At 32.9% G+C, this 27,769-nt stretch overlaps 4 protein-coding genes across 7 annotated transcripts; all 4 read right to left on the bottom strand.

Annotated features, from left to right (window-relative positions):
* Positions 1–205: 205 nt before the first annotated feature.
* Positions 206–2,713, bottom strand: LOC116125047 (ras-related protein RABA5e-like). Its single transcript, XM_031410778.1, has 2 exons — positions 2,597–2,713; positions 206–514 (listed from the first exon to the last, which is right to left on the bottom strand). The coding sequence occupies exons 1-2, from the start codon at positions 2,711–2,713 to the stop codon at positions 206–208; spliced, it is 426 nt and encodes a 141-aa protein (XP_031266638.1).
* A 2,799-nt stretch (positions 2,714–5,512) lies between these two features.
* LOC116125046 (purple acid phosphatase 15-like) lies at positions 5,513–9,960 on the bottom strand. The gene is made up of 6 exons (XM_031410776.1): positions 9,902–9,960; positions 8,264–8,412; positions 7,926–8,116; positions 6,915–7,196; positions 6,259–6,385; positions 5,513–5,734 (listed from the first exon to the last, which is right to left on the bottom strand). The coding sequence occupies exons 1-6, from the start codon at positions 9,958–9,960 to the stop codon at positions 5,613–5,615; spliced, it is 930 nt and encodes a 309-aa protein (XP_031266636.1). The 3' UTR covers positions 5,513–5,612.
* A 4,868-nt stretch (positions 9,961–14,828) lies between these two features.
* Positions 14,829–21,851, bottom strand: LOC116125048 (F-box protein At3g58530-like). Of its 4 annotated transcripts, XR_004127279.1 has the most exons (14): positions 21,679–21,851; positions 21,519–21,578; positions 20,438–20,521; positions 19,895–20,025; positions 19,709–19,784; positions 19,417–19,487; positions 18,978–19,064; positions 18,796–18,868; positions 18,644–18,711; positions 18,503–18,571; positions 16,986–17,091; positions 16,682–16,784; positions 15,880–15,997; positions 14,829–14,985 (listed from the first exon to the last, which is right to left on the bottom strand). XR_004127279.1 is itself a non-coding variant. In XM_031410781.1 (13 exons), the coding sequence occupies exons 1-12, from the start codon at positions 21,841–21,843 to the stop codon at positions 16,719–16,721; spliced, it is 1,056 nt and encodes a 351-aa protein (XP_031266641.1). In that variant the 5' UTR covers positions 21,844–21,851; the 3' UTR covers positions 14,832–14,985; positions 16,682–16,718. The 4 variants fall into 4 exon arrangements, 3 of the variants coding, with proteins under 3 accessions (XP_031266641.1, XP_031266640.1, XP_031266639.1); XM_031410781.1 differs by lacking the exon at positions 15,880–15,997 and having other exon boundaries at positions 14,832–14,985; XM_031410780.1 differs by lacking the exon at positions 14,829–14,985 and having other exon boundaries at positions 15,480–15,997.
* Positions 21,852–22,349: 498 nt separating this feature from the next.
* Positions 22,350–27,541, bottom strand: LOC116125049 (F-box protein At3g58530-like). The gene is made up of 12 exons (XM_031410782.1): positions 27,310–27,541; positions 27,150–27,209; positions 26,069–26,152; positions 25,526–25,656; positions 25,340–25,415; positions 25,048–25,118; positions 24,609–24,695; positions 24,427–24,499; positions 24,275–24,342; positions 24,134–24,202; positions 22,617–22,722; positions 22,350–22,415 (listed from the first exon to the last, which is right to left on the bottom strand). Exons 1-12 carry the CDS (start codon positions 27,484–27,486, stop codon positions 22,350–22,352), a joined length of 1,068 nt encoding a protein of 355 aa, XP_031266642.1. The 5' UTR covers positions 27,487–27,541.
* Positions 27,542–27,769: the final 228 nt, after the last annotated feature.

The following is a 27,769-nucleotide window of genomic DNA, read 5'->3' as shown; positions in this document are numbered from 1 at the left end:
AATAATATTTAGAAAACATCTTCACGCTTTCCAATTCATTAGAAAATAATTCTTATTATTTTTATATATGTGAGAAATAGTCATTGTGTAATAGTATTTTATAACTGGATTAAGGATACAAATTTTAGACGAACACCCTTTTTAAGCTAGCAATTCTCTGGATTTTCTCTATAAGATACTCAGTGAATACTTGACTAGTGAGAGATTACACCATAACAACAGCGAACAAATCCACACTAACAGGCACTTTACAAACTTCGACATGTGTAAAGGAATCAAGCAAATCACCCAATACACATTTTTGTTCATCATTCCTATTAAGTCTATCAATTAGCTCTTGAGAGTAAGACAAACATTGGACTTCTTTAACACCATCTTCATGAGCTATATACAGTCCATGATATAAGGCAAGATATTTTGCATGTAGTGTGTTAGAAGCTAACACATTCTCTTCTGTTAAAGTCAAATTTCCAACGCATGTATCATACATTACAACGCCCATTGCTGATTTTTCCTGGTTATTCCAAACTCCAGAAATTTCAATTTCGACAATCAATCTTGATTCACCTTCTACATTATTTTTTGCAACATATATTATATAAGAGAAAATATTGTAAATAATGAACTGAATTGACGAAAGAAAATAAAGTGTATTGACATCCACCATAAAATAAATAAATAAATAAAACCTCCACTATTGACATCCACCATTCCAAATGATTTGGAATGCTTGTATTGCCTTCAGTGTCAGTTAATTTGGCCTCATTGTTGATGTTATGATTACCTTCAAAATCTAAACATTCATAAATTGATAAGTCAAATGAGTCATACAACAATTAATGTACCATAATCAATTTTAAGAATAAAAACCTTAAGATGGTGTTTAGTTGGGGGTTATATGGGATTATTAAGGTAATGTCATCTTATATTACTTGATTACCACATTTGGTTGTCAAGTAATATAAGATTCTAGTAATCTTCCAATACCAATAGTAGTTAATGTTGGTAATATTGGAGATAATCTAATTACCTTCATTTTCTGAGGTATTGGAAGATTACTTGGTTATCTTATTTTGGTTACAATTTTATCTCTTATTAATAAATTTTTTGGACAATAATGCCCTTATTTTAAAATCAATTTATATTAATCCACCATTACAATTTTACCCTTGTTTAATTAAGTTTTTGGACAGTAATGCCCTTATATTTAAAACAAATTGCAGATCACTACCGTCACCCAACCACCACTGCCGATAGCTAGTCAACCACTGCTGGCCATTGCCGACAGTCGCCGGGAGGCTCCGATATGGCCGTTTTTGACCATATTGATGGCCGTTAACGGCCAGATCCATCGATCTGGTCGGAAATGGCCAAACTAGATCTGGCCATTTTTAGGTCAGATCTACGGCCATCTGGCCGTTTGGGCCATATTAGGGACTCTTGGAAATTTTCAACGACTTTCGACAACTTCCAAAGGTGGTGGCTGGCGGCTGACAGTAGCTTGTGGTGGGTGGGGGTGATTTTGTTATAAATTAAAGTTTTATATAAGCTAGGGTGTTTTAACTAAATCTGAAATGTTAAAAGAAATTATTGAAAAATTAATAATAAAAATAACATTATATTAATATTTAAAAATGAAGGCAATTTAGTAATATAAATAACTTACCCGCTAATTTATTTCAACTAACCAAACACATTTTTCTAAAGATTCCTAAGAATTTTTAAGGTAATCTAATTTTCCATTAATATAACATTCTTAGTAATCTAAAATTCTTTGAACCAAACGCACCTTAAAGAAACACAAAAAAGCCACTTACATGATAAAGACACCCATATCCTCATTTGTTCTAATTCTTCATTCTAAAGTTTATGACTCATAATTTCCATTGCGTTTACAACTTGATCTCTATTTGTTGTGGTGGGATGATCTACCTGCTCAGATTTAGAAGGGTAACTTTAAAAAACAAAATATTGAAACTCAAGTTTAGAAACCTTTGATGCAAGAGGCAACTTTGTAACATTTGTAAAATTAGATTGTCTATTGAAGCTAAGCAGGAACAACACCAACAAGTGATTACAGGCTCTTCAATTCATTTCAAATAATATTACAAAAGTAATGATTTACAACTAATAAAATTCACTCTCTACATTTTTTAACCATATTCTTTTAGTTTAAATATCCGAATCTTGGATTTACTAAATGCATGATTTGTGGAAAAACTTCATGGCTAAGATCTTAACATTGGTATTTCCTTTTTTAGGATCATAATTAGAAATACAGAGTTCAATCATAATAATACCAATTGTTATAAATATGCATCTAAACAAAGTTCAATTTTACAGAACCTCAATTTCCACCTGGAAAACTAGGCAGCAGCGATAAGAGCCAAAAATTGACAAGCTAATTAAGGTTAAGGCATATTCCAAAAGAAACTAACTTTTTGTTTGGCAACCAATTTCTAGAACACAATAAAGCAACAACATCAAACATAGTCAACCATAACATTTTTTCTTTCTTGCACACATTTTACTTCACAAATAAACAAAGCACAAAATAGTGGAGGCAAGACAATTAAATGCTATCAAAGCTACTTACTAGTGAGCTCTTCAAGCTAGAGTTAATGCTATCAAAGCTACTTCTTCTGGTAATGTCATAAACAACAAGTGCACCAACAACACCTCTATAGTAAGCAGAAGTAACAGCTTTGAGCATCTCTTGACCAGTAGTGTCCCAAATCTAAAACTGGAGAGAATTGTGAAGAGTTAAATGACGTTTGAAAGAGAAATAGAGAGAGAGAGAGAGAGGAGACGAAGGCCAGAGAGAGAGAGAGAGAAAAAGAGAGAGGAGAGACGAAGGACCAAAGAAAATGCAAAAGAGAGGAAACAAGGGCCATAAAACGAGAAAGAGAAAGAAGGTTGCTCAACTTTTTGGTTAAACAACATTTATTTTGGAAAGAAAAGTAATAAGTTTAAAACCAAATTTATTTGGAAACGGAGGGAGTATCATTTTAGAAGAAGTCAATTTATGTTACATAATTAATATTTTAAAAACAAGAGTAAACGACATGTTCCCACCTGAGGATTTGCAAAATTCAAAGGTTAATATCCCTGATTTCATTTATTCCAGATTTCCACCCTTAAAATAACATCCTTTATTTTTAACAATTAAAAGGCTAAACTAGTCTTTACTATAATTTGAAATTAAAAAGTCAAATAACCCCACATCTCAAACCCTTTAACCGTGTGTGAACAACTCTCACGCTCGATCTTGTCGTTTCTTGTCGGAGTTGGACTTTATCAGCTTCAACACCCTCACATTACCAAAACCCCTTTATTTTCTGACTCATTGACTTATTTGATTGCCGACGCCATTAGGGTTAGGATTCGATCATTCTCTGTTGGATTCTAATCATTTCCAGTGACTAAAATCAAATTGGTCACCACTACTACAACCAGTAACTCCAACTCTTCAAAACCCTCATGTCCCCTTCAACTGTTCAGTCGCCGTTAGCTGGCGATCTCCTTCGCGATTTTTGGTCAATTGGCTAATTTTGATGATTGATTTAAAGAATTGATTAGTTTTTGAGAGTTCTAGTGGAGTGTTTGTTTGATTTGATCCGGTTTTCAACATTTCTTACGTTGGGTTAATTTAATTTATGGTAGGTGTTGTTTTGGAGAGGTGGGTGTTGCTTTGTAATGTGGGCTAGCTGTGGTGATGGTTTGGAATGAGGTGGTGGTGGTTTGGAACGATGTGAAAGGCAATTTGGTAATAGCACATCTCAAACCTAACCGTGATTGACATCGTTCATTTAAGAGTGAGAATCTGAAATTTATGAGACCTATATACTAACCTTATTTCGCTAAACTTTGGGTGGGAACATGTCCATTACTCAAGAAAATAATAACAAATATATTTATTTGTAGGAAGACATTAGACATACATTAATACATATACGCGTACACCAATAGTAACAATTAGGTGGGTACAGCATTATTTTAGTTTTAGTTTGTCACATCACTAAAATGTCACTAATGAACTTTTCTATGATGCAATGACGTATTTAAGATTGGACATAAAGCATGCATTTTAAGGACAACAGAATCTACACGCATATTGACAGTTTATCAGATATCACTTTAGGAGAACTCAATATATGTTACATAATTGATATTTTGAAAATAATTAAAATTTATTTATTTATTTGTAGGAGCACTATACCTCTACAACAATCGTAACAAATAGGTGGATACAGTGGCTAAAGGCTTCCATGAAGAGTTAATTCTTTTCTTTTCTTTTTAATTGTTTTTAATATTTTAGTTTTTTCTGTCTTCTCAAAAATATTTTTTAGTGTTGCTTTTCTTAAAAAAAAGTTATAACAATAAAAATTTATTTTTATAGTTATTACCAATTTATGGTCAAACAAAAATATCGTTTCCAGCTAAGGTTATGTTAGTCTTTTTCATGTTTTTTTATTTATTAATATTTCTAATAAATGACATTAAACCATTTAATTTTAACAAACTTTAGGTGTTAAGTTTAAGTGACCCTTTTAAATTTTAACAGAGTTTTATAACTTAATATTTTTTTTTGAATTGACGACTTTCCTGCACCCAAATAATGGCTTAATGACATTTTTCCACTTACAAACTTTTAAAATATCACTTTCTCATCAAAAAATACACTTTTCGATCCAGTAGCAAACGGAGAGCAAACTCGATCTATTAGGGCTTTTAAAGAGGAGAGGTTGGTGAGTCTTTTGGTGATAAAATGTTAGATTTTGGTGGTCATGATTGGTCAGAGTTTGACTTGGGGGGCGGTCGCACAAACCCTAATCGCTTGATTGTCAATGATTGGCTAGGTCGACGAGAGTAAGGTTTGACGAATTTTGATGAGTGATGATCGATGAAGAGAATGGTGGTGGTATAAGGTCGCAACAATGCCAGAATCGATTGACAATTGGTGGGATCGATAGGAAAGTGTCATTAAATTTATATTTTTCAGTGAGAAAGTGATATTTTAAAAGTATAGAGACGAGAATATGTCACTAAACAATTGTTAAGGTGGGAAAAAGTTGTTGACTCTTTTATTTTTTCTTCTTGTTTTTAAAACAAGTGGTCTTAAATTGACAATTTTCCATACATAATTATTGATTTGACTTGTAAATAATGTAATAACTGTTACATATAATTAACTTTTTTTCTATAATAAAATTGTGCATTTAAGATATTTTAATTTAACATGGATGATTTTGTTTTGGTGAAAAATTGAGCTATCAAATTTTGGCCAAGCTAAGCCTATGGGTTTTCAGTTTTGGGCCTATTTAGTGTATTATCTCCAACAATAGTAAAAGTGATAACATTGCACAAAACTATCCTGGATATCAATATTAAAAATTAACTTAAAATAGAATATCACTATTATAAAGTACAATTTGACATATATATATATATATCATTTGAGATGTTTCATTTACAACTCTAGGAAATTTCTTTGGTAGAATATATAAGCACATTGAAATCCATTATATTACATACTTTAGATTGAACTTGGCAAGAATTATATACAGTGAAGAAGAGAAATTTAATCAGCACAATTACATGCATATTTAATATCATTTTACAGCAATGATATTGACAGCCATTATGAATAATATTATTGACAGTATCCACTTACATTTTCCTGATATAGCTGCTGCTTCACTGTTTGAGCTCCTAGTTGTTTCAGGTTGCTCCCCTGTCATCAGAAAATCAGAAAAGCTTAAAGTAAATGATCAATGTGCTAATTTGAATCGGATCTGAATGAAAAAATACATCAATGAAAAGTTATATTGTTTTTTCTATTATAAGAAAGCAGACCAAACTCATCCATCTCAAAAAGTGGGGGGAAAAAAAAAAAGCCCCTTTGCTAGAAGTTAGAAAGAACCCGCTATGAAAACAGGAGCGCTGGAGTTTACACATTAATTTTTTTCACATGTTGAACTGTATGCATCAAAAGGTGTCTATACTGCTCCTAAGAGATACAATTTTATCCTATTCAACTGACTTCATCGAGAAACATTACTTTAATGATTTGATGATGAATGGTCTAGTTGCTGACTGCAGTACAACCGATAAGTAATTGATCGATGACAGTGACCACAAAGATTCAAGAATGCTTTCATTCATTTTCTAACTATTAAGTTTGTAATGAGGCCATTTCATAAACGAGAACAACTAACAAATGACCATTTGAAACTAAAAGTTATATCAGAGAATCACTTTTAGAGGTGGAGGCAGAGCACAGTTCTGGCTGTCTCACAATATAGATTTGGTCACCATGACTATCTTCCTTGTAAATATCCTGATTTCTGTGCCAGGTCCATAATGCATACGTTGAATTTACTACCTGCATCAAGAAACGGACAAAATCTTGATGAAGAAAGACACAACTCAAAGAAGAAACTAGAAAGATCATAACAAATTCTGTGTCGGCAGGCTTTGCTTTATGCGAAATAGTGAAGAACCAAATACATGCCAGAGTGTTTCGTTAAGCCACAGCATATTAATTTAGCAAATTTCTACTCACAGATCTGCATTTTAACATAATTGTGCATGCATACACTCACAGGTTAAACCAGGATTGATGTAGCAAAGTAGGCATACTTTAGAAACCCTTGAAACCTTATATAGACACATTCAAATGCAACAAGAAGGGAGCCACTTCATTTATATTGGTGCCGGAGTACCACAATAGTGAAGTCTGTTATGAATAAATCTGAATATATGCAAACTCTGTGTGTCGTTTAACATATTAGTAACAAAATCCGTGTTCAATGTTCCACATCTAAACCTAAAAGGCATTAGGGTTGGGTTAAGGGAAGAAACTTAGTATTGCATTTGCAGCATTGATGTTAAGATTCTTAAAGCATATGTACCTCAAGTATTCCATGTCCAAAGCTGCTTTCTCTCAATGCACTCCATTCGGGCTGTTTGCTCCAGCAAAAGTTTCCTTTAGCAGGACCTGAAGAGAAATTCAAATGACATATGTTCCCAAATTCTGGTATGTTATCTTTAGCTGAGGGACACTTTCCAGGGTCATCCGCAAAATCAACATCAATTTTCTCAATATTTCCACCATCTCCAACTGTTATGTAAACAGGTCCACAAGGATCCAATGTATAATTATAAACTCTATTCATCCGCTCATAAGCATGAACCTGTATAGAAGGCAGCATATATTCAATGAGAAAGAAGAATATTTGTTTAAGTGTGAATTTTAGTAGTATCTAGTTTTCTTTTCAGCTTTCTTATATCTCTAACTTGCTCTGATATAAAGTATCAGCTAACACTTTTACCAACCATAGCAGATTCATTGTATATTCATCTTCACAATGTCACACGTGAATAGCAAGGTTTTCAGTTCTAATTACATAACCCGTATAGGAACTCAGTCTTCAAAACAACAATATAGTTCTACAATTAAACTCATCCTCTGTTAAATGTTAGAAACTCAAATGGGAAGATAAAAGAACAGAAGTGATAGAGATAGTGGTAGCAAGATATTGTCAAACTCCATCACAATGAAGGAGAGAAGGCAATGATCACCAGATAAGAGAATATAATCTTACTCTTAACAGTACAGATTTTTTTAGTTTTAATCTAGGAATTTTATCTTGTCCAGAAATAGCATAGTTTGAGACAACTAAATTTAAAAGGACATTAAGTAAAGGAACTCTCCAATACTTTTTAAGATGTTGACTATAACATCACTCTTAGTCTTTTCTTGCTTCAGAGAAACAACCACACATAACATCAACAACTAAACCTCCAAGCACTGCATGTGAATTGAAAATGCTCTAAAATCAAATTAGATGAATCTAACCCAAATAATTAAACTTTAAGGTTGTTTCTTATCTATATGATTAAAATAGATACGTTTAACTTACATGACCAGAGAAAACAATGTCAACACCATTTTGATACAGAAGTTCTTCCATTTCTTGCCTCATGCATTCAAATTCTTGATAGTGTGAAGAATAGCTATTATACCAAGGTGGATGCCATGCAGCTACCAGCCAAGGGGTCAGATCCCGGTCTACTTTATGTAGATCTTCCTTTAGCCAATCATACTGAGCTCCTACAATTCAGAACAGTCAGAATTAACAGCTGGATAGAGAATTTCAATATTAGAATTGGGATATACATCCTAGCATTGCATTCTAATCTGAAAAAATTAGACATGTCAGGGTTTATAGTTATGTCTTGATCATAAATTTTCAGTTACCAGTGCTATTGTAATCGACATATGCTCCTAACATGATGAAATGTATCCCTCCAGCATCAAAAGAGTAGTAGAAGTTACTGTGAGAACCACTCTCTTCTGACGGAACAGCAAATCGGGTCAAATAAGATTTGAAAGTGATTCCANCAATCCTGGTGGGAGCAGGAGTCCTAATGTGACTCCGATGTAAACCCTAGAAGAATTAGGGTCGTGGTGAGTTGTCTTACCAATGTCCAAATAGGAAGGTAACCTTGTTTAGGAGAATTCGCAAAGTGGGAAAGTGATCAGGAATAGGAAGACGTCCTTGAATAGGAAGTTGATTAGGAGTAGGAAAGTACTATGAAAGGGCTGTGGGCTCTGGATTCGTCCGTGGACCCAAGAAATGGACTAGGTCTGAGAGGCTCGTGCCCGCGTGATTTGGGCTGGTTTATACCTCACGTCAAAATAAAACTAAACTGGCTTGGGCCTTTGCAGGACTGGGCCTGGTCCGTCTTCGCTAATGGTCCTATTTCCCTATTTGGGCCAAGGACGATTTTTAGCCCTAACAGTTATTATTACTCATGATGCCCATGCAATTAATGGGAAAACCTAACCAAATAACTAACAAAATCTTCCCAAATGGGACGACATGTTTGATGGCTAACCAATGTTCTTTTATTGCAAAGTACTGGGTATTTAAAATTTATCACAAAATATGTATTAATTTTGTAAATAAGAATTTATCACCATACAAATTATTAGTACACAATAACATGTGGGTAAAGAAGGTTTATTTGTATCTTTTAGGACCTCAAATTCAATTACAATTTTGCTAAGAAAATAGAGTTGGAGTAAGGTTTAAGTTATGACATATTTTATGCAACATTTCTTAACTAATAGATCAACTTTAGTTTTAATACGTTCAGTGATATTTAGGGTATTTTAATGTTATACATAATTTCAGCTGAACAAGTTAAGTTGTTTGCTTTCAGTGGTCACTTTAAACAAAGCAAATATGATTACAAATACAAGGCAAATATGATTACAAATTATACTAGAAGCAGTTGAAAAGTATATACATTTGCTAAAACTAGACACGAGTCGGTCTAGAAAGCCAAAGTTTTAGAATCCAAATCTTTGAAAATATCAATTTTGTTTATCGAGTCAATATCTATAATTATTCTTTGATAGCAAAACCATAAAATTTCAAAAGATTTCATTCTCAATCTCAATCAACATATGGGTAAAGAAAATTAGAATTAAATTGACACGGTTTTCAGTCTCAGTATGAATTCATTTTCAGGCGGCCCTTTTTCTTTCCATCCACCAACCTTTGTACTGTAAGTCTGTAATCAAATGAGCTCCAGAAGAATGCTATTACTGTTCAGGCAGGCAGGAAGGCTATTACTGTTCTATTTTGTCCTTTTTCACTAAACTTAGAAATAGCATGCCACTATCACTTTTCTTCACAGCTGAACTGAGGGTCTTATCATTTCTTATTCCAAGCATGCGTCGTTAACGCGATTAAAGTTTAATCAGCTCAAATGAAAGTAAGACCTATACAAACTGAAAAGAAATAAGGGTGACTTAATGATTTGGCATCCCCATATATAAATTAAATTAGTTTAAAAGGCTGAATTAATATTAATATTTATTAATTACTTGAAGATATTGAGACCCATTACGTTTGCCGTTAATGCCATCTTCTCCATCAATGCCATGAATTAATATTAATATTTATTAATTACTTGAAGATATTGAGACCCATTACGTTTGCCGTTAATGCCATCTTCTCCATCAATGCCATGAATTAATATTAATATTTATTAATTACTTGAAGATATTAAAAATTGATGTTACTTCTCAACCATCTTCTCCATTAATGCCAAGAACTAATTAATGTAGAAAAAAATTCACCCTTTCGAATTAAATGTAATTATGGGAGATTAATCCATTACATAAAAATAAAGGGGAGATTATCAATTTAGAGAAAAAAAAAAAAAAAAGAAAAAAGAAGACAAGTTATAAATCTTTCAATTTCGGAAAATTAAGTACCATGAAAATTTATTTATTTTTAATTTTTAATTCTATTTTTTTAAATAACATTTATTTAATTGTAGTTTTGAATTGTAAATTTAAAAAAATTATTAAAAAATTGAAAAAAAACATAAATAAAATAAAAAAGGGTTTGAATCTAAAATTTGAAAATTTGAAAATATATATATATTTTTTATATTTTGTTAAGTTGATGTGTGCCGTCATTTCATTGGAGGCCAAACAACTTACGCATACCCAAGGTTTTCCGTAACGACAAAGTGATACCTAAAAGGTTTGGAAACGACAAACATGTATCTTCTGTCATGTGCTGTTAGTGATTTCTGTTTGTTAATAGTGAAAAAAACTAAAATGCCCTTTTGATATTTTAGTTTTTTATAAATTTAAAAATTTCTCAAAAACCCCCTAGGTTTGCTAATTTAACTAAACACCCCCATATATAAAAATTTTGTTAAATGACAAAAACACCCCCACCACCCGCATTGCCAGATTCTGGCCACCACTGCCAGAATCTGACCGAAAAATTGCGTTACAACACAGACCCATCGGATCTGTATCGTAACACGTCGATCTGGCCTTTTCCAGCTAGATCCGTGGCTGATCTGGCCGGAAAAGGCTAGATCTGGCCGTCGACGACGCATATGGAGTTTTGTGGCCTCGACGGCCAGATCTAGCCGTAGATCAACAACTTAGGTTATTTGCTTTCAGTAGTCACCTAAACAAGGCAAATATAATTACAAATTACACTAGAAACAACTAGAAAGTATATGCATTTGCTAATACTACACAATAATTGGTCTAGAAAGCCAAAGTTTTAGGCTCCAAATATCAATTTAATTTATTGAGTGAACATCTAGAATTATTCTTTGATAATGAAACCACGAAATCTCACATGGTTTCACTCTCAATTTCAATCAACATATGCGTAAAGAAGAAGGAAAGTGAAGAAGACTATAATTTAATTGAAGCGGTTTTAGTCTCCAATATGAATTCACTTTCACGCAACCGTTTTTATTTCCATCTAGCAACCCCTGTATACAAAAACATATGGGTAAATGGGGTTTATTTGTATTTTGTGTGATAAAACATATAGGGAAAGTTTATTTGATGATGTGTTTTGTTAAATGTGCTTCAAGAATTTCCCAGAAGACATCTCACATGCTTCCAAGCTGATTATTTTCTCCTTATGTAAAAGTAATTTGAAATCTCGATCTATCAACTTTTATGTTTTTAGTGAGACAATCTCAATCAACTTGCCTAAAGAAGAAGTGATGTGTTTTGTTGAATGTGCTTCACGAAATTTCCGAGAAGACATCTCACATGCTTCCCACCTAATACTTTCCCCTTCTATAGAATTAAATTTGAAATCTTTATCAACTTTGTGTTTTTAGTCATCATCTACATAAAAACAGAAGGAAAGTGAAAAAGACAAGAACTTATTTGATGCAGTTTCTGTTGGATTTTAATACAAAAAATTGGCAGCAAAACAGCAGCAGCAAACCAGTGAAAGAACAGTAACGAAACAGCAGAAGAACAACAGTGAAACAGCAGGAACATTGCAAGAGAACCGCAGGAAAAACAGCAGAGATACAGCAGTGATACAGCAAAAGAATAGCAATGAAAAAGCAGGAAAAACAGCAGCAAGAACAGCAGAGAGACAGCAGCAATACAGCAACAATACAGCAGTGAAACAGCAACGAACACAGCAGCGAAATAGCAGCAAGACGGCAGCGTCAAGGCATGCAAACGCACTATCCTTAAGATCAAAATTCCGCCCCTACTGGAAGAATCTTCGTGGTGCAACAAGGCTCAACAGCGGATTGACCTCCAGGATACAATGACGAATCTTCTTTTAGAGTGCACACTCTAAAAGAGATTTAGAACAATATAAAAAAAATAACAGTGGTGAAGGAGAGTTGGAAAGTTAAAAAAACCACAGAGCAACAAAGAATTTCCAAGTGAAAAGTTGTGTTTTCAGATGAGAAAACCACCCCCTTTTTATACTTGAAATTCTGCCCGTTTCCCTTGCTGCAACCAAAGTCAATCAATGGCTTTTAAAATCATAACTGCCCATTTGAATTGCAATAACTTGGAACAATTCCATTGCCTTTACTACGAAACAGTCCAACAAAAAAGCAATCTTCGATATCAATTGCACATAACAGTCCAAAAGCAATTAAAGTTTCAATTGCTTTTAACACATAACAGTCCGAATCACATAACAGTCCAAAGCAATTAAAATTTGGTATATTGAAATACCATAACAACAACTTTTATCACAGTTTCAGTCTCCAGTATGAATTTATTCTTAGTACAATTTTCTAGGGTTTGCCATGAATGGTTCGACATTCAAATTTCTAACTCTTAATGTTTATAAATTAAGTTTTGAGTTTTTCTTTTAAAGTAAATATAAAAGTAACGTTTATAAATTTAATTTAATTAAAAATATGATTAGCAATTATAAATTTATTAATGTTTTTAAAACCATAAAAAAGTTTATATAATAAACTAATATTGATATTAAACGAACTGTTAATCTATAAAATTTTAGTAAAATGGTTGCATAAATGTGAAATTAATAATTAGGTTAATAGTATGAAAGTTAAAAATCAAATATCACAAGAAGATGGAATTAGCATTAAGCCATTAATTATATCAACAATTAAAATATTTATTAATTAATATTTAATATTTATTTGGTAACATAATAAAAATGGTTAAAATTATACCAAGTAATTTCTCAGAGTGGATATTTAGTCCAATCCACAACATTATTTGGTTAATCACTAACATAACATCAATTGCTACAGCTAGAATTTCATTCAAGTAGGTAAATCTAGAGGTGGGCAAGGGACCGGTCCCTTCCAGGCCCAGGACTGGGCCCATTTGGGACTGGTCCCAAATGGGACCAGTCACTCATGGGCCTGGGACCGGTCCCAAGCCCATGAGAAAAATCAAGACCCGGACCAAGCCCTAGGCCTGGTCGGGACTGGTCCCATGGGGCTTGGATAATTTTATTTTCCCCCCTTAATTTTTTTTATATTTTAGGGGCAAAACGAAATTTTATAAAGGGTTTTTAGTATTTTTTTAGGGGTAAAATTTATAAAATTTATAAATTTTTTAGACCTGGAAGATTTTTTTTTTTATAAATTTTGTAAAATTTTATTTTAGCCCTCGTAATTTATATTTATTTTAAAATTAACAGGAGGTTTTATGTAATTTGGCAGGGGACTATATTGTAAAAATACAAAAAAATTTGGGCATAGGCCTGGGACCGGTCCCAGGCGCCTTGGAAGAGGGCCCAGTAGAGGGCCCGGGCCTTGGAAGAGGGCCTAGTGGAGGGCCCGGGCCCTCCTCCTTAGGCCTGGTCCCGTTTTGGGACCAGGCCTCCTAGGTCCGGTCCTCTCAAGGTCCGGTCCTAGGACCGGGTTTTGGAGCTGGGCTTTTGGACCCGGTCCCAAATGCCCAGCTCTAGGTAAATCCCATACGTCCCTTTCCTTTTCCGCTAAGCAGAGTGGTTATTTTTATGTCATTTATTATGTATCAAAAATACTAGAATTGCAGCACAAGGGTCTACATCCATATCAAGCCCAGGAACTTAATGGCGAGCCAGAAAACAAATGTCTAGATGCATTTATAATAACAAGAGTAAGCTAGTAGAAATCATTAACACAACTACACGTACCAATATCATCTTTGTGCATAACCACCACTGAGTGGTCTAGCGGTCAACTATAACTTTTGGGTATATTACTAAAGAAGTCTTGAGTTTGATCCATCTAGATTGCTAATAGGGGTGGTCATTGATGGGATTTACCCGACTATCAACTTCAGAGTTCCAAGAGATTAGTTAAAGTACGCACAAGCTGGCCTGGGGAAAAAAAAATATTCAACATGGGCCCTTATGGTGCACACCCAACTTTTTTTTTTTTTTCTGATGACCGGGATATTCAGACCAGCTTATACATAGTTGTCGTACCTCAACTAATTCTCAAGGTTCATTGAACACTCTACAAGCCAACTAATCCTAAGGACCCATTAAACACCCTACAAGGCTAATATTTTAGGTAAACTATAATTGTGGTAGGTAGCTCCAAGGTGTTTTAAACCCAACAAGTTAATAAAATGAGCAAACCTTCTTGACCACCAAATCAATCCCCTTGTAATTAACTCAACTTTTTTTTTGTTTGTCCTTTTTCGTACACGTCATTAACTTCTTTTATAAGTAAAGATAAAAATAATGTTTATAAATTAAATTTGATTAAAAAAATGATTAGCAATTATAAATTTCATTAATGTTTTTGTAACCATAAAAAGTTTATATAATGAACTAATATTGATATTAAACGAAATGTAAATCTATAAAAAATTTAGTCAAAATGGTAGCATAAATGTGAAATTAATATATGAATAATTAGGTAATTTAATAGTATGAAAATTAAAAATTAATATCAACAATTACAATATTAATTAATTAATATTTAATATTACAGTATAAAAACTTTTTCATCTAGTCTTAACTCATATCCGAAAAATGGAAATTCTAATTTTTAAAAGGATCCTAGATGAAAATTTTTAACTTGCTACCAAAGGCTTGACAAAATGTAGAATATCATCCCAAACGCTTTCTCAATCTAATTAAACCACGCTCCACGTGAATACCAATCCCACTCCCAATGTCCCACTTAATACTGCAAGAATTTGTTGGATATAATAACATTACTCCTATTTATGCTTTTCACATGGGAGATTCAAAAAATTATTCTTTGATAATGAAACCATAAAATCTCATGTGGTTTCACTCTCAATCTCAATCAACGTATATGCAAAGAAAATGGGAAGTGAAAAGAAAATGGGAAGTGAAAAGTATATGCATTCGTTACACTAAAAACAAGGCAAATATGATTACAAATTACATTAAAAACAGTTGAAAAGTATATGCATTCGTTAAAACTAGACAAGGGCTAATCTCAAAAGCCAAAGTTTTAGGCTTCAAATCTTTAAAAATTATTGAGTGAATATTTAGAATTATTCTTTGATATTTGATAATGAAACCATGAATTCTCAAGCGGTTTAAGTCTCAATATCAATCAACATATGCGTAAAAAAAAATACAAAGAATTTAATTAACACAGTTTCAGTATCCAATATGAATTCATTTTATTTTCACGCGGTCATTATTCTTTCCATCTATCAATCTCTGCACACAAATAACATGTGGGTAAAGTACGTTTATTTGTCTTTTGTGTGATAAAACATATGGGCAAATTTGATTTTATGGCATGGTTTGTTGAATGTGCTTCAAGAATCTCCGAGAAGACATCTCACATGCTTCCCACCTCATTATTTTCCCATTCTGGAGAAGTAAATTTGAAATCTCTATCAACTTTTATGTTTTTAGTAAGACAATCTCAATCAACATATGCCTAAGCCTAAAGAAGAAGGGATGTGTTTTGTTGAATGTGCTTCAACAATTTCGGAGAAGACATCTCACCTAATGTTTTCCCCTTATACAGAAGTAAAATTTGAAATCTCTATCAACTTTTGTGTTTTTTGTCATACAATCTCAATTAACATATGCTTACCCGGTTTCACTCTCCAATATGAATTCATTTCCATGCACCCGTTTTTCTTTCCATCCAACAACCTTTGTACTGTCACCACGTGATAATCAATTGACCTCAGAAAGCTATGGTTTATGTTCTATATTTAAAAATAGAAATGTAAGTGAGATAGATTCAAAAAATTTGTCAATGGCCACCATTAGTACACAGAAAACATACGGGTAAAGCAAGTTTATTTGTATTTTGTGTGATAAAACTTTCATAAACTTGCAGTTTGTGGTTGAGGTGGAAAGTTGATTTGATGATATGCTTCAAGAATTTCCGAGAAGACGTCTCACATGCTTCCCACCTCATTATTTTCTCCCAACGAAAGTAAATTTGTAATTTCAATCAACTTTTGTGTGTTTAGTCATACAATCCCAGTCAACGCATGCATGAAAAACGAAAGTGTAGAAGACTATAATTTGATTGATGCGGTTTTAATCTCCAGAAGGAGATGGTTTATGTTCCATATTTAAAGAGAGATTCATGAGATATAAAATAGAAGTGTAAGTGGGATAGACTCATAAATTTGTCGATGGCAACCAATAATTTGTACAAAGAAACATATGGGTAAAGAAGGTTTATTTGTATTTTGTGTGATAAAATTTTCTTCAACTTGCAATAAATGTTTTAATACTTGACCTGGGCCTTGACTCAGTCAAGGGGCCGATCCCTGGGTCGGGAGGTCCAATGGTCAGACCAGAGACATAATCATGACCAACGGGTCGAACTGGTGATGTTATCATACTGACATCATACTATCAAGTGTTGAGAAGAAAACCTGTTGATTCATTACAAAAACATGGCAGCTTCGGAGATCAGCTGTGAACTTTGAAGCACGTCAGATATGGGAACAATTGAAGCAGTTCATCGCGTCTCCGTTTCTACAAGAATATATTTCATGCTTAGAGAAACACTGAAAAATTATCTGGTAACAAAACGACAGTGTTTGCACATGGATCTGTAAGTGTTTGAAGGGTCATGTGGCAAAATGAAATCAAATCACTTATGTAGGTTATCGGATAATTACTGATCAGTACATGAACAGGTTTTAAAAACAATCCTATAAAAACAAATAGTCATACCTTAATGCCGACACATCCATTTACATCTAGAGTTGTAAGCGTCTTTGAGCAGAAGCTTGAAAGGACCTCAAGGCACTTATCGGTCACCCCAACTATTCCAAATAAGCTGCAGATATAAGTAAAAAAATAACTATATATATCAAGAGAAACAAATTTTGCAGTTCTAAAAGTAACAGCATTCAAACGGCATTATTACAACAGCAGGGAACAATCAAGTTAGATACTACATGCTTATTGGAAGAAAGGGTTTCAAGAATTGGCAACTAGACTGCATATAGCTCAAGACTTGTGAAAATTGATGAAATTAAAAATATACTCGCATATTGGTGGCAGAATTCATAATTTCCATTTTCTTAAGCACATTACTTTACTCAACTTCCTACAAGGGGTGAAATTGAAAGGCCCTTGTAAATTGTCCACTGCAAATCAGTGCTGAGCGTTAAATGAACATATCATGTTTGGCTTAGTCCATAAAAACATAATTAGCAAACTAGCTGTAAAGGTTGGATTCCAAAACCAAGGTTGTTAATTGAGCTTTCATTTAATTCAATACATAAGACACAAGGATAACTGATATTTTGAGTGCCTCAATAAGTCACACAACTTCTCTCAGAAAATTTATTTTGAGTGCCTAATTGAAATTCCCCGATCCCTTTTTCCGAATCCTCTTTGAAAATTTGGAAAGTCAAAATTCCTAGTGATGTTCAACTTTTATCTTGGACAACTGCACATCAAAGGGTCAAAATGAAAGATATTCATCAAAGAAATCAAAAATTTGTTTCTCTACCCCATGATGTCTTATGTGTTAGGAGACCAACAATAATCACCATCTTTTTTCTCCATTGCCCTCTTGCCTAGCAATTATGGTTCACACTTTTTTACAAAGCTACACTGAGCTGAATCATTCCAAGCTCGAGTATCTTTGGTTATCGAAAAGCATACTAGTTTCCCGAGGTGGGTAAAAAAGCCTCTATGCTATTGAATTATGAATCAATGGCTATCTTTTGCATTATAAAGTTAGAAAAAAACAAATTAGATATTAAACAATTATAACGGGAAAACTCTTCATTTCTTATGGATAAAGCTCAATTTGGGCTACAATGCAGCTGAATTTCAAGGTAACTTTTTTCTTTTCAATTTTTTACATCTGGGAAGAGGTGCTATTATGACATGAGAAATTTTGAGAAGAATTTTGTAGACAATAGAGGAGAGGATCATCCACATCTTGTTTTTTGGGTATTCTTCATGTAATTCATGTAATATTGACGACTCTTTAGAATTTCCTGATTCTGATACTTGTATTAATTCGACTGTTCTAGAACATGTTACTTTGCACTTTTGTTAACAACTTGTATTAATTAGAAAAGTTTACTGTTTCCTACCGATAATTAAATAAATACATAAAGAAGAGAGTGAAATAAAGTAACTACTGAAGTCAATATATAAATTGCAAAAAAACAAAAATTATGGTGCTTTCAAAATCCAAATCTAGTACTATTTTTCTTTTCAGGAATTACCTAAGAAATTCAAGAGAGGTGCAACCTTGAGCAAGAACTATCACCCCCGCATCAGTGATACGTACACACCTACCAAGGAGAGACTTTCAATTATAACCAGTTCATCTACTCTCAAGTAAAATACTAAAGGTCAACGCTTACCATGTTAAATTGAGAGATACAAGATTCTTGCATTTAGCTATACAGGCAAGTCCTTCATCTGACAGATTCTGAAAATCATAATTTTAACAATTCTCAATCATTAGCACGAAAATTTTGGAGTGAAACACTTGCTCAGAAAGCACAAGCTATACCTGAGCGCCACATAGGTCCAAGAAACAGAGATGGGATAAAAGTGATATCTTATTGTAAGCTTCACCTGTGAAGCTGGAGAAAAACAATGCAGTCAGTCCTATAAAACAGAGATCCCTGATGAAAAAAACACAAGAAAATATGACATATTAAAAAAAAAAAAAAAAAAAAGATCACAGCATACCTAGAAAGGGCATAAAGATTTAAACTCTTGAGAGAGGTGCACTTGAGCAAAATTTTTTGCAAGCCACCATCTGTTAGCTTGACACACCTGGAAAACGCCACAGGATTATGAGACACTAGCATAATCAAAAGATATAGTTCTTCATTGGAAGTAATCGATTTATTCGTCTCATTATGTGCATACAGTACTCAAGCAAATATTTATGAGAATAAATTATGCACGTCTTGGATTTATCTAATAATTATTTCCCTTGTCTGAATAGTATTGGTGACATTAACATGGACCATGTTGTCACGACTTTTAAAATGAGTTAAATATACAATTCTTGAGAAATGAGAAATGAACTGTGAGAGTCATATGTCATGAGATATAAAAGAAGAAGCCATTTCAGCCTTGCTTCTCCTTATATGAAGTTGTTCCAGCAATCACAATTACATACCTAGTCAGGTTCAATGATTCTATCTCTTGATAATTGTCAGCAACTAATTGCAAACTCTTGTCAGATATATTCTGCATTGTAACAACAAAACGCTTTATTGAATGACAATCCTTCAAGATAATCTCTATTTAATTTGACGGTTTATCTATAAGCAGATTATACAATAGAAAACCCATTATAAGAGATAAAATTATTCTATAATTTCACATATTGCTTTAGTTGGACAAAACAAAACTTTGAATCTAACCTCCTATCTATATTCAAGATGGCAATGAAAATAGTAATCAATTACCTTACAGCCACTTAAGTTCAAATCAACAATATATTTGCAGTTCTTTACCAGATGCTGTATGCCAATATCTGTTACTCTGAAGTTCAATTTGGATTCCAAAACTCATCAGTATCAATAAACAATACACTCCAGAAACATATACTTAAACTACTGATAGTAATGGCAGATCAGTAAATCTTAAAATACCTTACATTCCAATAAATGGAGAACACTTTCAGTTTAGGACAAGCAGTAGTTATAATTTCAATGCCCTTGTCTGAGATCTTCTGACAACCATTCAGATTCAAAGACTCCAGGTTTTGCAAAGAACCCAAACACTGTAAAAATGAATAAAATTCCATCAATAATATTTTATCAGACGAAAAAACCATTGACCGTAACTTATCTTATGCCTAAAATATTTTTTTGTCACGGTTGAGAAAGATACTTCAACTAGATACCATGTATGGGTCTCCACAATAATAGTACAGTTTAAATATTCTTCCAAGTCCATGCTCGCAAAAATACAGCAATGAATGCAGCATTTGATTTAAGATCAAGCCAACCAAAAAATGTGCAGCAACTCCTCATAAAGTTGCTAAAGAGGATACTACCAATTTGATGATCATTATATCTCTTAACAGGTATATTTTTTTCATGAAATCATGAAAGTGATCTTACATTCCACAGAAATTTTTCAATAAATGACATGGAAACAACTTTAAACCAGTTAAAGATACAAAATATCACCTTGGTTTTAAGGAGGTCGAGATGTCTGTCTTCAATATCTTGCGCAAACTCAAGGTTTATCTGTTTCACATTCTGATATCTAGGCTACAAAACACACAAAATTCTCAACCGATCATATAACTATCCATAATACTTAAAAAATAAAGCAAAAGACAAAAAATGAAGTACAAAACTAAGCAATTTTACTTCTGCTGATTTCCTAAAAGTCAAGCTCTTGTGATTTAACATTTCACTGGCACAGACTCCAAACATCAGAAATAATTTGGCAATTTAAATGTTACTTTTTTACTCCAAATCTTAGAACTTGGATTAAAATACACAAACTTTTAAGATTTTATATCTCAAAGCTAATTTAAGCCACAAAATTCAAACTTTCTACTAAATCATCATTATCAAACAATCCGAACTCAAATGTCAGTAACCAATTTAACAATATCAAAAATCGCTTTTTAAATCTAAATCTTAACTGGTTGAATTAAAAATCAAGAAATTTTAAGAGTTTATATCTCTAAGTTAAAGCTTTCACGACAAGATCAAAACTTGTGACTAAAACCTCATCGTGAAACAACACAAACCCATCAATTTTATCTTTTTCCTTCAATTGCACATTCATTGTTTCATGAATCAAAATCTGCTCAGGAAACATAATACACCATTGAAAGCAGCTACAAGTCCAAATACCGGTGACAAAGTCAACATTTTAACTTCATATCTTAAAATTCCGAAGGAAAATTCATGAACTTGATCATCTTTTTTTCACCTTCAATTGCCACATTCATAGCTTCATGAATCAAAACCTTCTCATAAAACACAACACACATTGAACAAGTAGCTGTGAGTCCAAATGCCAGAAACTAAGTCGACATTTTAACCACAAATCCTTTTAACTCCAAACCTTAACATTTGGATTAAAAATATATTAACTTTTAAGAGATATTATCTCAAAGTTCAATTTCTCAAGCCACAAGACCAATACTTTCCACTAAAACCTCGTTATCATTCAACACAAACCCATCTTTTTTTTTTGGTTTCCCTTCAATTAACCACATAGTTCATAAATCAAAATCTTCTCATATCTCACCATTGAAAGAGCAGCTATAAGTCTATTTCCAGCATTATTCATCTCACGCAAATCAATAACCTGAAACCAAAAGCACAAATAAACAAAAACCCACATCACAAAAACCGATATGAACTTGATAACACATTAAAAAAATAAAAAATAGAGATGAAAAGGGTACCAGCCAAAGAGAGGAATATGAAAGTAAAGTACGATGAAGAGATGGGCTAACGAGAAGAAGAGAAATTAAATCTCTTTGAGGGAGCCTTGAGCTCACAATTCTCATTACTTTTGGGACTGTTTCTCTGCTCCATGTTTCCTCTTCTTTTGCTCTCTCTTCTTCCATTTTCTGATTCATTTACAGGGCAAATAATAATCGAACGTAAGTTGTAATTTCGGTTTAGGTGGACTGTGCAAAAATACAAAGTTCGAAGTCCTTTAAAATTTCATTAGAACCCACGATTTAAGCCAGGTGTCTTAAGTTGGATTATTATTAATTAGAACATTAATTATTCATGGATTTACTAATAATTATTTCCCTTGTCTGAATAGTATTGGTGACATTAACATGGACCATGTTGTCCACGACTTTTAAAATGAGTTAAATATACAATTCTTGAGAAATGAGAAATGAACTGTGAGAGTCATATGTCATGAGATATAAAGAAAAAGCCATTTCAGCCTTGCTTCTCCTTATATGAAGTTGTTCCAGCAATCACAATTACATCCCTAGTCAGGTTCAATGATTCTATCTCTTGATATTGTCAGCAACTAATTGCAAACTCTTGTCAGATATATTCTGCATTGTAACAACAAAACGCTTTATTGAATTACAAATGGCAGCTTCGGAGATCAGCTGTGAACTTTGAAGCACCTCAGATATGGGAACAACTGAAGCAGTTCATCGCGGCTCCGTTTCTACAAAAATATATTTCATGCTTAGAGAAACACTGAAAAATTATCTGGTAACAAAACGACAGTGTTTGCACATGGATCTGTAAGTGTTTGAAGGGGCATGTTGCAACATGAAATCGAATCACTTATGTAGGTTATCGGATAATTACTGATCAGTACATGAACAGGTTTTAAAAACAATCCTATAAAAACAACTAGTCATACCTTAATGCCGACACATCCATTTACATCTAGAGTTGTAAGCGTCTTTGAGCAGAAGCTTGAAAGGACCTCAAGGCACTTATCGGTCACCCCAACTATTCCAAATAAGCTGCAGATATAAGTAAAAAAATAACTATATATATCAAGAGAAACAAATTTTGCAGTTCTAAAAGTAACAGCATTCAAACGGCATTATTACAACAGCAGGGAACAATCAAGTTAGATACTACATGCTTATTGGAAGAAAGGGTTTCAAGATTTGGCAACTAGACTGCATATAGCTCAAGACTTGTGAAAATTGATGAAATTAAAAATATACTCGCATATTGGTGGCAGAATTCATAATTTCCATTTTCTTAAGCACATTACTTTACTCAACTTCCTACAAGGGGTGAAATTGAAAGGCCCTTGTAAATTGTCCACTGCAAATCAGTGCTGAGCGTTAAATGAACATATCATGTTTGGCTTAGTCCATAAAAACATAATTAGCAAACTAGCTGTAAAGGTTGGATTCCAAAACCAAGGTTGTTAATTGAGCTTTCATTTAATTCAATACATAAGACACAAGGATAACTGATATTTTGAGTGCCTCAATAAGTCACACAACTTCTCTCAGAAAATTTATTTTGAGTGCCTAATTGAAATTCCCCGATCCCTTTTTCCGAATCCTCTTTGAAAATTTGGAAAGTCAAAATTCCTAGTGATGTTCAACTTTTATCTTGGACAACTGCACATCAAAGGGTCAAAATGAAAGATATTCATCAAAGAAATCAAAAATTTGTTTCTCTACCCCATGATGTCTTATGTGTTAGGAGACCAACAATAATCACCATCTTTTTTCTCCATTGCCCTCTTGCCTAGCAATTATGGTTCACACTTTTTTACAAAGCTACACTGAGCTGAATCATTCCAAGCTCGAGTATCTTTGGTTATCGAAAAGCATACTAGTTTCCCGAGGTGGGTAAAAAAGCCTCTATGCTATTGAATTATGAATCAATGGCTATCTTTTGCATTATAAAGTTAGAAAAAAACAAATTAGATATTAAACAATTATAACGGGAAAACTCTTCATTTCTTATGGATAAAGCTCAATTTGGGCTACAATGCAGCTGAATTTCAAGGTAACTTTTTTCTTTTCAATTTTTTACATCTGGGAAGAGGTGCTATTATGACATGAGAAATTTTGAGAAGAATTTTGTAGACAATAGAGGAGAGGATCATCCACATCTTGTTTTTTGGGTATTCTTCATGTAATTCATGTAATATTGACGACTCTTTAGAATTTCCTGATTCTGATACTTGTATTAATTCGACTGTTCTAGAACATGTTACTTTGCACTTTTGTTAACAACTTGTATTAATTAGAAAAGTTTACTGTTTCCTACCGATAATTAAATAAATACATAAAGAAGAGAGTGAAATAAAGTAACTACTGAAGTCAATATATAAATTGCAAAAAAACAAAAATTATGGTGCTTTCAAAATCCAAATCTAGTACTATTTTTCTTTTCAGGAATTACCTAAGAAATTCAAGAGAGGTGCAACCTTGAGCAAGAACTATCACCCCCGCATCAGTGATACGTACACACCTACCAAGGAGAGACTTTCAATTATAACCAGTTCATCTACTCTCAAGTAAAATACTAAAGGTCAACGCTTACCATGTTAAATTGAGAGATACAAGATTCTTGCATTTAGCTATACAGGCAAGTCCTTCATCTGACAGATTCTGAAAATCATAATTTTAACAATTCTCAATCATTAGCACGAAAATTTTGGAGTGAAACACTTGCTCAGAAAGCACAAGCTATACCTGAGCGCCACATAGGTCCAAGAAACAGAGATGGGATAAAAGTGATATCTTATTGTAAGCTTCACCTGTGAAGCTGGAGAAAAACAATGCAGTCAGTCCTATAAAACAGAGATCCCTGATGAAAAAAACACAAGAAAATATGACATATTAAAAAAAAAAAAAAAAAAAAGATCACAGCATACCTAGAAAGGGCATAAAGATTTAAACTCTTGAGAGAGGTGCACTTGAGCAAAATTTTTTGCAAGCCACCATCTGTTAGCTTGACACACCTGGAAAACGCCACAGGATTATGAGACACTAGCATAATCAAAAGATATAGTTCTTCATTGGAAGTAATCGATTTATTCGTCTCATTATGTGCATACAGTACTCAAGCAAATATTTATGAGAATAAATTATGCACGTCTTGGATTTATCTAATAATTATTTCCCTTGTCTGAATAGTATTGGTGACATTAACATGGACCATGTTGTCACGACTTTTAAAATGAGTTAAATATACAATTCTTGAGAAATGAGAAATGAACTGTGAGAGTCATATGTCATGAGATATAAAAGAAGAAGCCATTTCAGCCTTGCTTCTCCTTATATGAAGTTGTTCCAGCAATCACAATTACATACCTAGTCAGGTTCAATGATTCTATCTCTTGATAATTGTCAGCAACTAATTGCAAACTCTTGTCAGATATATTCTGCATTGTAACAACAAAACGCTTTATTGAATGACAATCCTTCAAGATAATCTCTATTTAATTTGACGGTTTATCTATAAGCAGATTATACAATAGAAAACCCATTATAAGAGATAAAATTATTCTATAATTTCACATATTGCTTTAGTTGGACAAAACAAAACTTTGAATCTAACCTCCTATCTATATTCAAGATGGCAATGAAAATAGTAATCAATTACCTTACAGCCACTTAAGTTCAAATCAACAATATATTTGCAGTTCTTTACCAGATGCTGTATGCCAATATCTGTTACTCTGAAGTTCAATTTGGATTCCAAAACTCATCAGTATCAATAAACAATACACTCCAGAAACATATACTTAAACTACTGATAGTAATGGCAGATCAGTAAATCTTAAAATACCTTACATTCCAATAAATGGAGAACACTTTCAGTTTAGGACAAGCAGTAGTTATAATTTCAATGCCCTTGTCTGAGATCTTCTGACAACCATTCAGATTCAAAGACTCCAGGTTTTGCAAAGAACCCAAACACTGTAAAAATGAATAAAATTCCATCAATAATATTTTATCAGACGAAAAAACCATTGACCGTAACTTATCTTATGCCTAAAATATTTTTTTGTCACGGTTGAGAAAGATACTTCAACTAGATACCATGTATGGGTCTCCACAATAATAGTACAGTTTAAATATTCTTCCAAGTCCATGCTCGCAAAAATACAGCAATGAATGCAGCATTTGATTTAAGATCAAGCCAACCAAAAAATGTGCAGCAACTCCTCATAAAGTTGCTAAAGAGGATACTACCAATTTGATGATCATTATATCTCTTAACAGGTATATTTTTTTCATGAAATCATGAAAGTGATCTTACATTCCACAGAAATTTTTCAATAAATGACATGGAAACAACTTTAAACCAGTTAAAGATACAAAATATCACCTTGGTTTTAAGGAGGTCGAGATGTCTGTCTTCAATATCTTGCGCAAACTCAAGGTTTATCTGTTTCACATTCTGATATCTAGGCTACAAAACACACAAAATTCTCAACCGATCATATAACTATCCATAATACTTAAAAAATAAAGCAAAAGACAAAAAATGAAGTACAAAACTAAGCAATTTTACTTCTGCTGATTTCCTAAAAGTCAAGCTCTTGTGATTTAACATTTCACTGGCACAGACTCCAAACATCAGAAATAATTTGGCAATTTAAATGTTACTTTTTTACTCCAAATCTTAGAACTTGGATTAAAATACACAAACTTTTAAGATTTTATATCTCAAAGCTAATTTAAGCCACAAAATTCAAACTTTCTACTAAATCATCATTATCAAACAATCCGAACTCAAATGTCAGTAACCAATTTAACAATATCAAAAATCGCTTTTTAAATCTAAATCTTAACTGGTTGAATTAAAAATCAAGAAATTTTAAGAGTTTATATCTCTAAGTTAAAGCTTTCACGACAAGATCAAAACTTGTGACTAAAACCTCATCGTGAAACAACACAAACCCATCAATTTTATCTTTTTCCTTCAATTGCACATTCATTGTTTCATGAATCAAAATCTGCTCAGGAAACATAATACACCATTGAAAGCAGCTACAAGTCCAAATACCGGTGACAAAGTCAACATTTTAACTTCATATCTTAAAATTCCGAAGGAAAATTCATGAACTTGATCATCTTTTTTTCACCTTCAATTGCCACATTCATAGCTTCATGAATCAAAACCTTCTCATAAAACACAACACACATTGAACAAGTAGCTGTGAGTCCAAATGCCAGAAACTAAGTCGACATTTTAACCACAAATCCTTTTAACTCCAAACCTTAACATTTGGATTAAAAATATATTAACTTTTAAGAGATATTATCTCAAAGTTCAATTTCTCAAGCCACAAGACCAATACTTTCCACTAAAACCTCGTTATCATTCAACACAAACCCATCTTTTTTTTTTGGTTTCCCTTCAATTAACCACATAGTTCATAAATCAAAATCTTCTCATATCTCACCATTGAAAGAGCAGCTATAAGTCTATTTCCAGCATTATTCATCTCACGCAAATCAATAACCTGAAACCAAAAGCACAAATAAACAAAAACCCACATCACAAAAACCGATATGAACTTGATAACACATTAAAAAAATAAAAAATAGAGATGAAAAGGGTACCAGCCAAAGAGAGGAATATGAAAGTAAAGTACGATGAAGAGATGGGCTAACGAGAAGAAGAGAAATTAAATCTCTTTGAGGGAGCCTTGAGCTCACAATTCTCATTACTTTTGGGACTGTTTCTCTGCTCCATGTTTCCTCTTCTTTTGCTCTCTCTTCTTCCATTTTCTGATTCATTTACAGAGCAAATAATAATCGAACTTATGTTGTAATTTTGGTTTAGGTGGACTGTGCAAAAATACAAAGTTCGAAGTCCTTCAAAGTTTCACTAGAACCCACGATTTAAGCCAGGTGTCTTAAGTTGGATTATTATTAATTAGAACATTAATTATTCAATTAGAGTTAAATTTAACTTTATATAAGGTAAAAACGTAATTCAATCATTTAAACTATTCTATTTTTCAAAATAAGTAATAAAAATTTATTAAAACTAAAAATTAAAAAAATTGGCTTACTTTCT

Source organism: Pistacia vera, unplaced genomic scaffold (assembly GCF_008641045.1).
Source record: "Pistacia vera cultivar Batoury unplaced genomic scaffold, PisVer_v2 Contig1592, whole genome shotgun sequence".
NCBI classification, from domain to species: domain Eukaryota; kingdom Viridiplantae; phylum Streptophyta; class Magnoliopsida; order Sapindales; family Anacardiaceae; genus Pistacia; species Pistacia vera.
Note: the sequence above shows the minus strand (reverse complement) of the source record. Positions and strands in the feature narration are given on the sequence as shown.

Coding starts and splice junctions, on each gene's coding strand:
- LOC116125048 (XM_031410781.1), bottom strand. CDS start 21,843: ATGGAAGAAGAGAGAGCAAAAGAAGAGGAAACATGGAGCAGAGAAACA. Junction 18,869..18,977: donor AATCTTTATGCCCTTTCTAG/GTATGCTGTGAT, acceptor GTTTTTCTCCAG/CTTCACAGGTGAAGCTTACA. Junction 16,785..16,985: donor ATGGATGTGTCGGCATTAAG/GTATGACTATTT, acceptor ATATTCTTGTAG/AAACGGAGACGCGATGAACT.
- LOC116125047 (XM_031410778.1), bottom strand. CDS start 2,713: ATGCTCAAAGCTGTTACTTCTGCTTACTATAGAGGTGTTGTTGGTGCA. Junction 515..2,596: donor CTAGCTTGAAGAGCTCACTA/GTAAGTAGCTTT, acceptor TGGAATAACCAG/GAAAAATCAGCAATGGGCGT.
- LOC116125049 (XM_031410782.1), bottom strand. CDS start 27,486: ATGAATCAGAAAATGGAAGAAGAGAGAGCAAAAGAAGAGGAAACATGG. Junction 27,210..27,309: donor CATATTCCTCTCTTTGGCTG/GTACCCTTTTCA, acceptor TTTTGGTTTCAG/GTTATTGATTTGCGTGAGAT. Junction 24,203..24,274: donor GTATCTCTCAATTTAACATG/GTAAGCGTTGAC, acceptor TCTCCTTGGTAG/GTGTGTACGTATCACTGATG.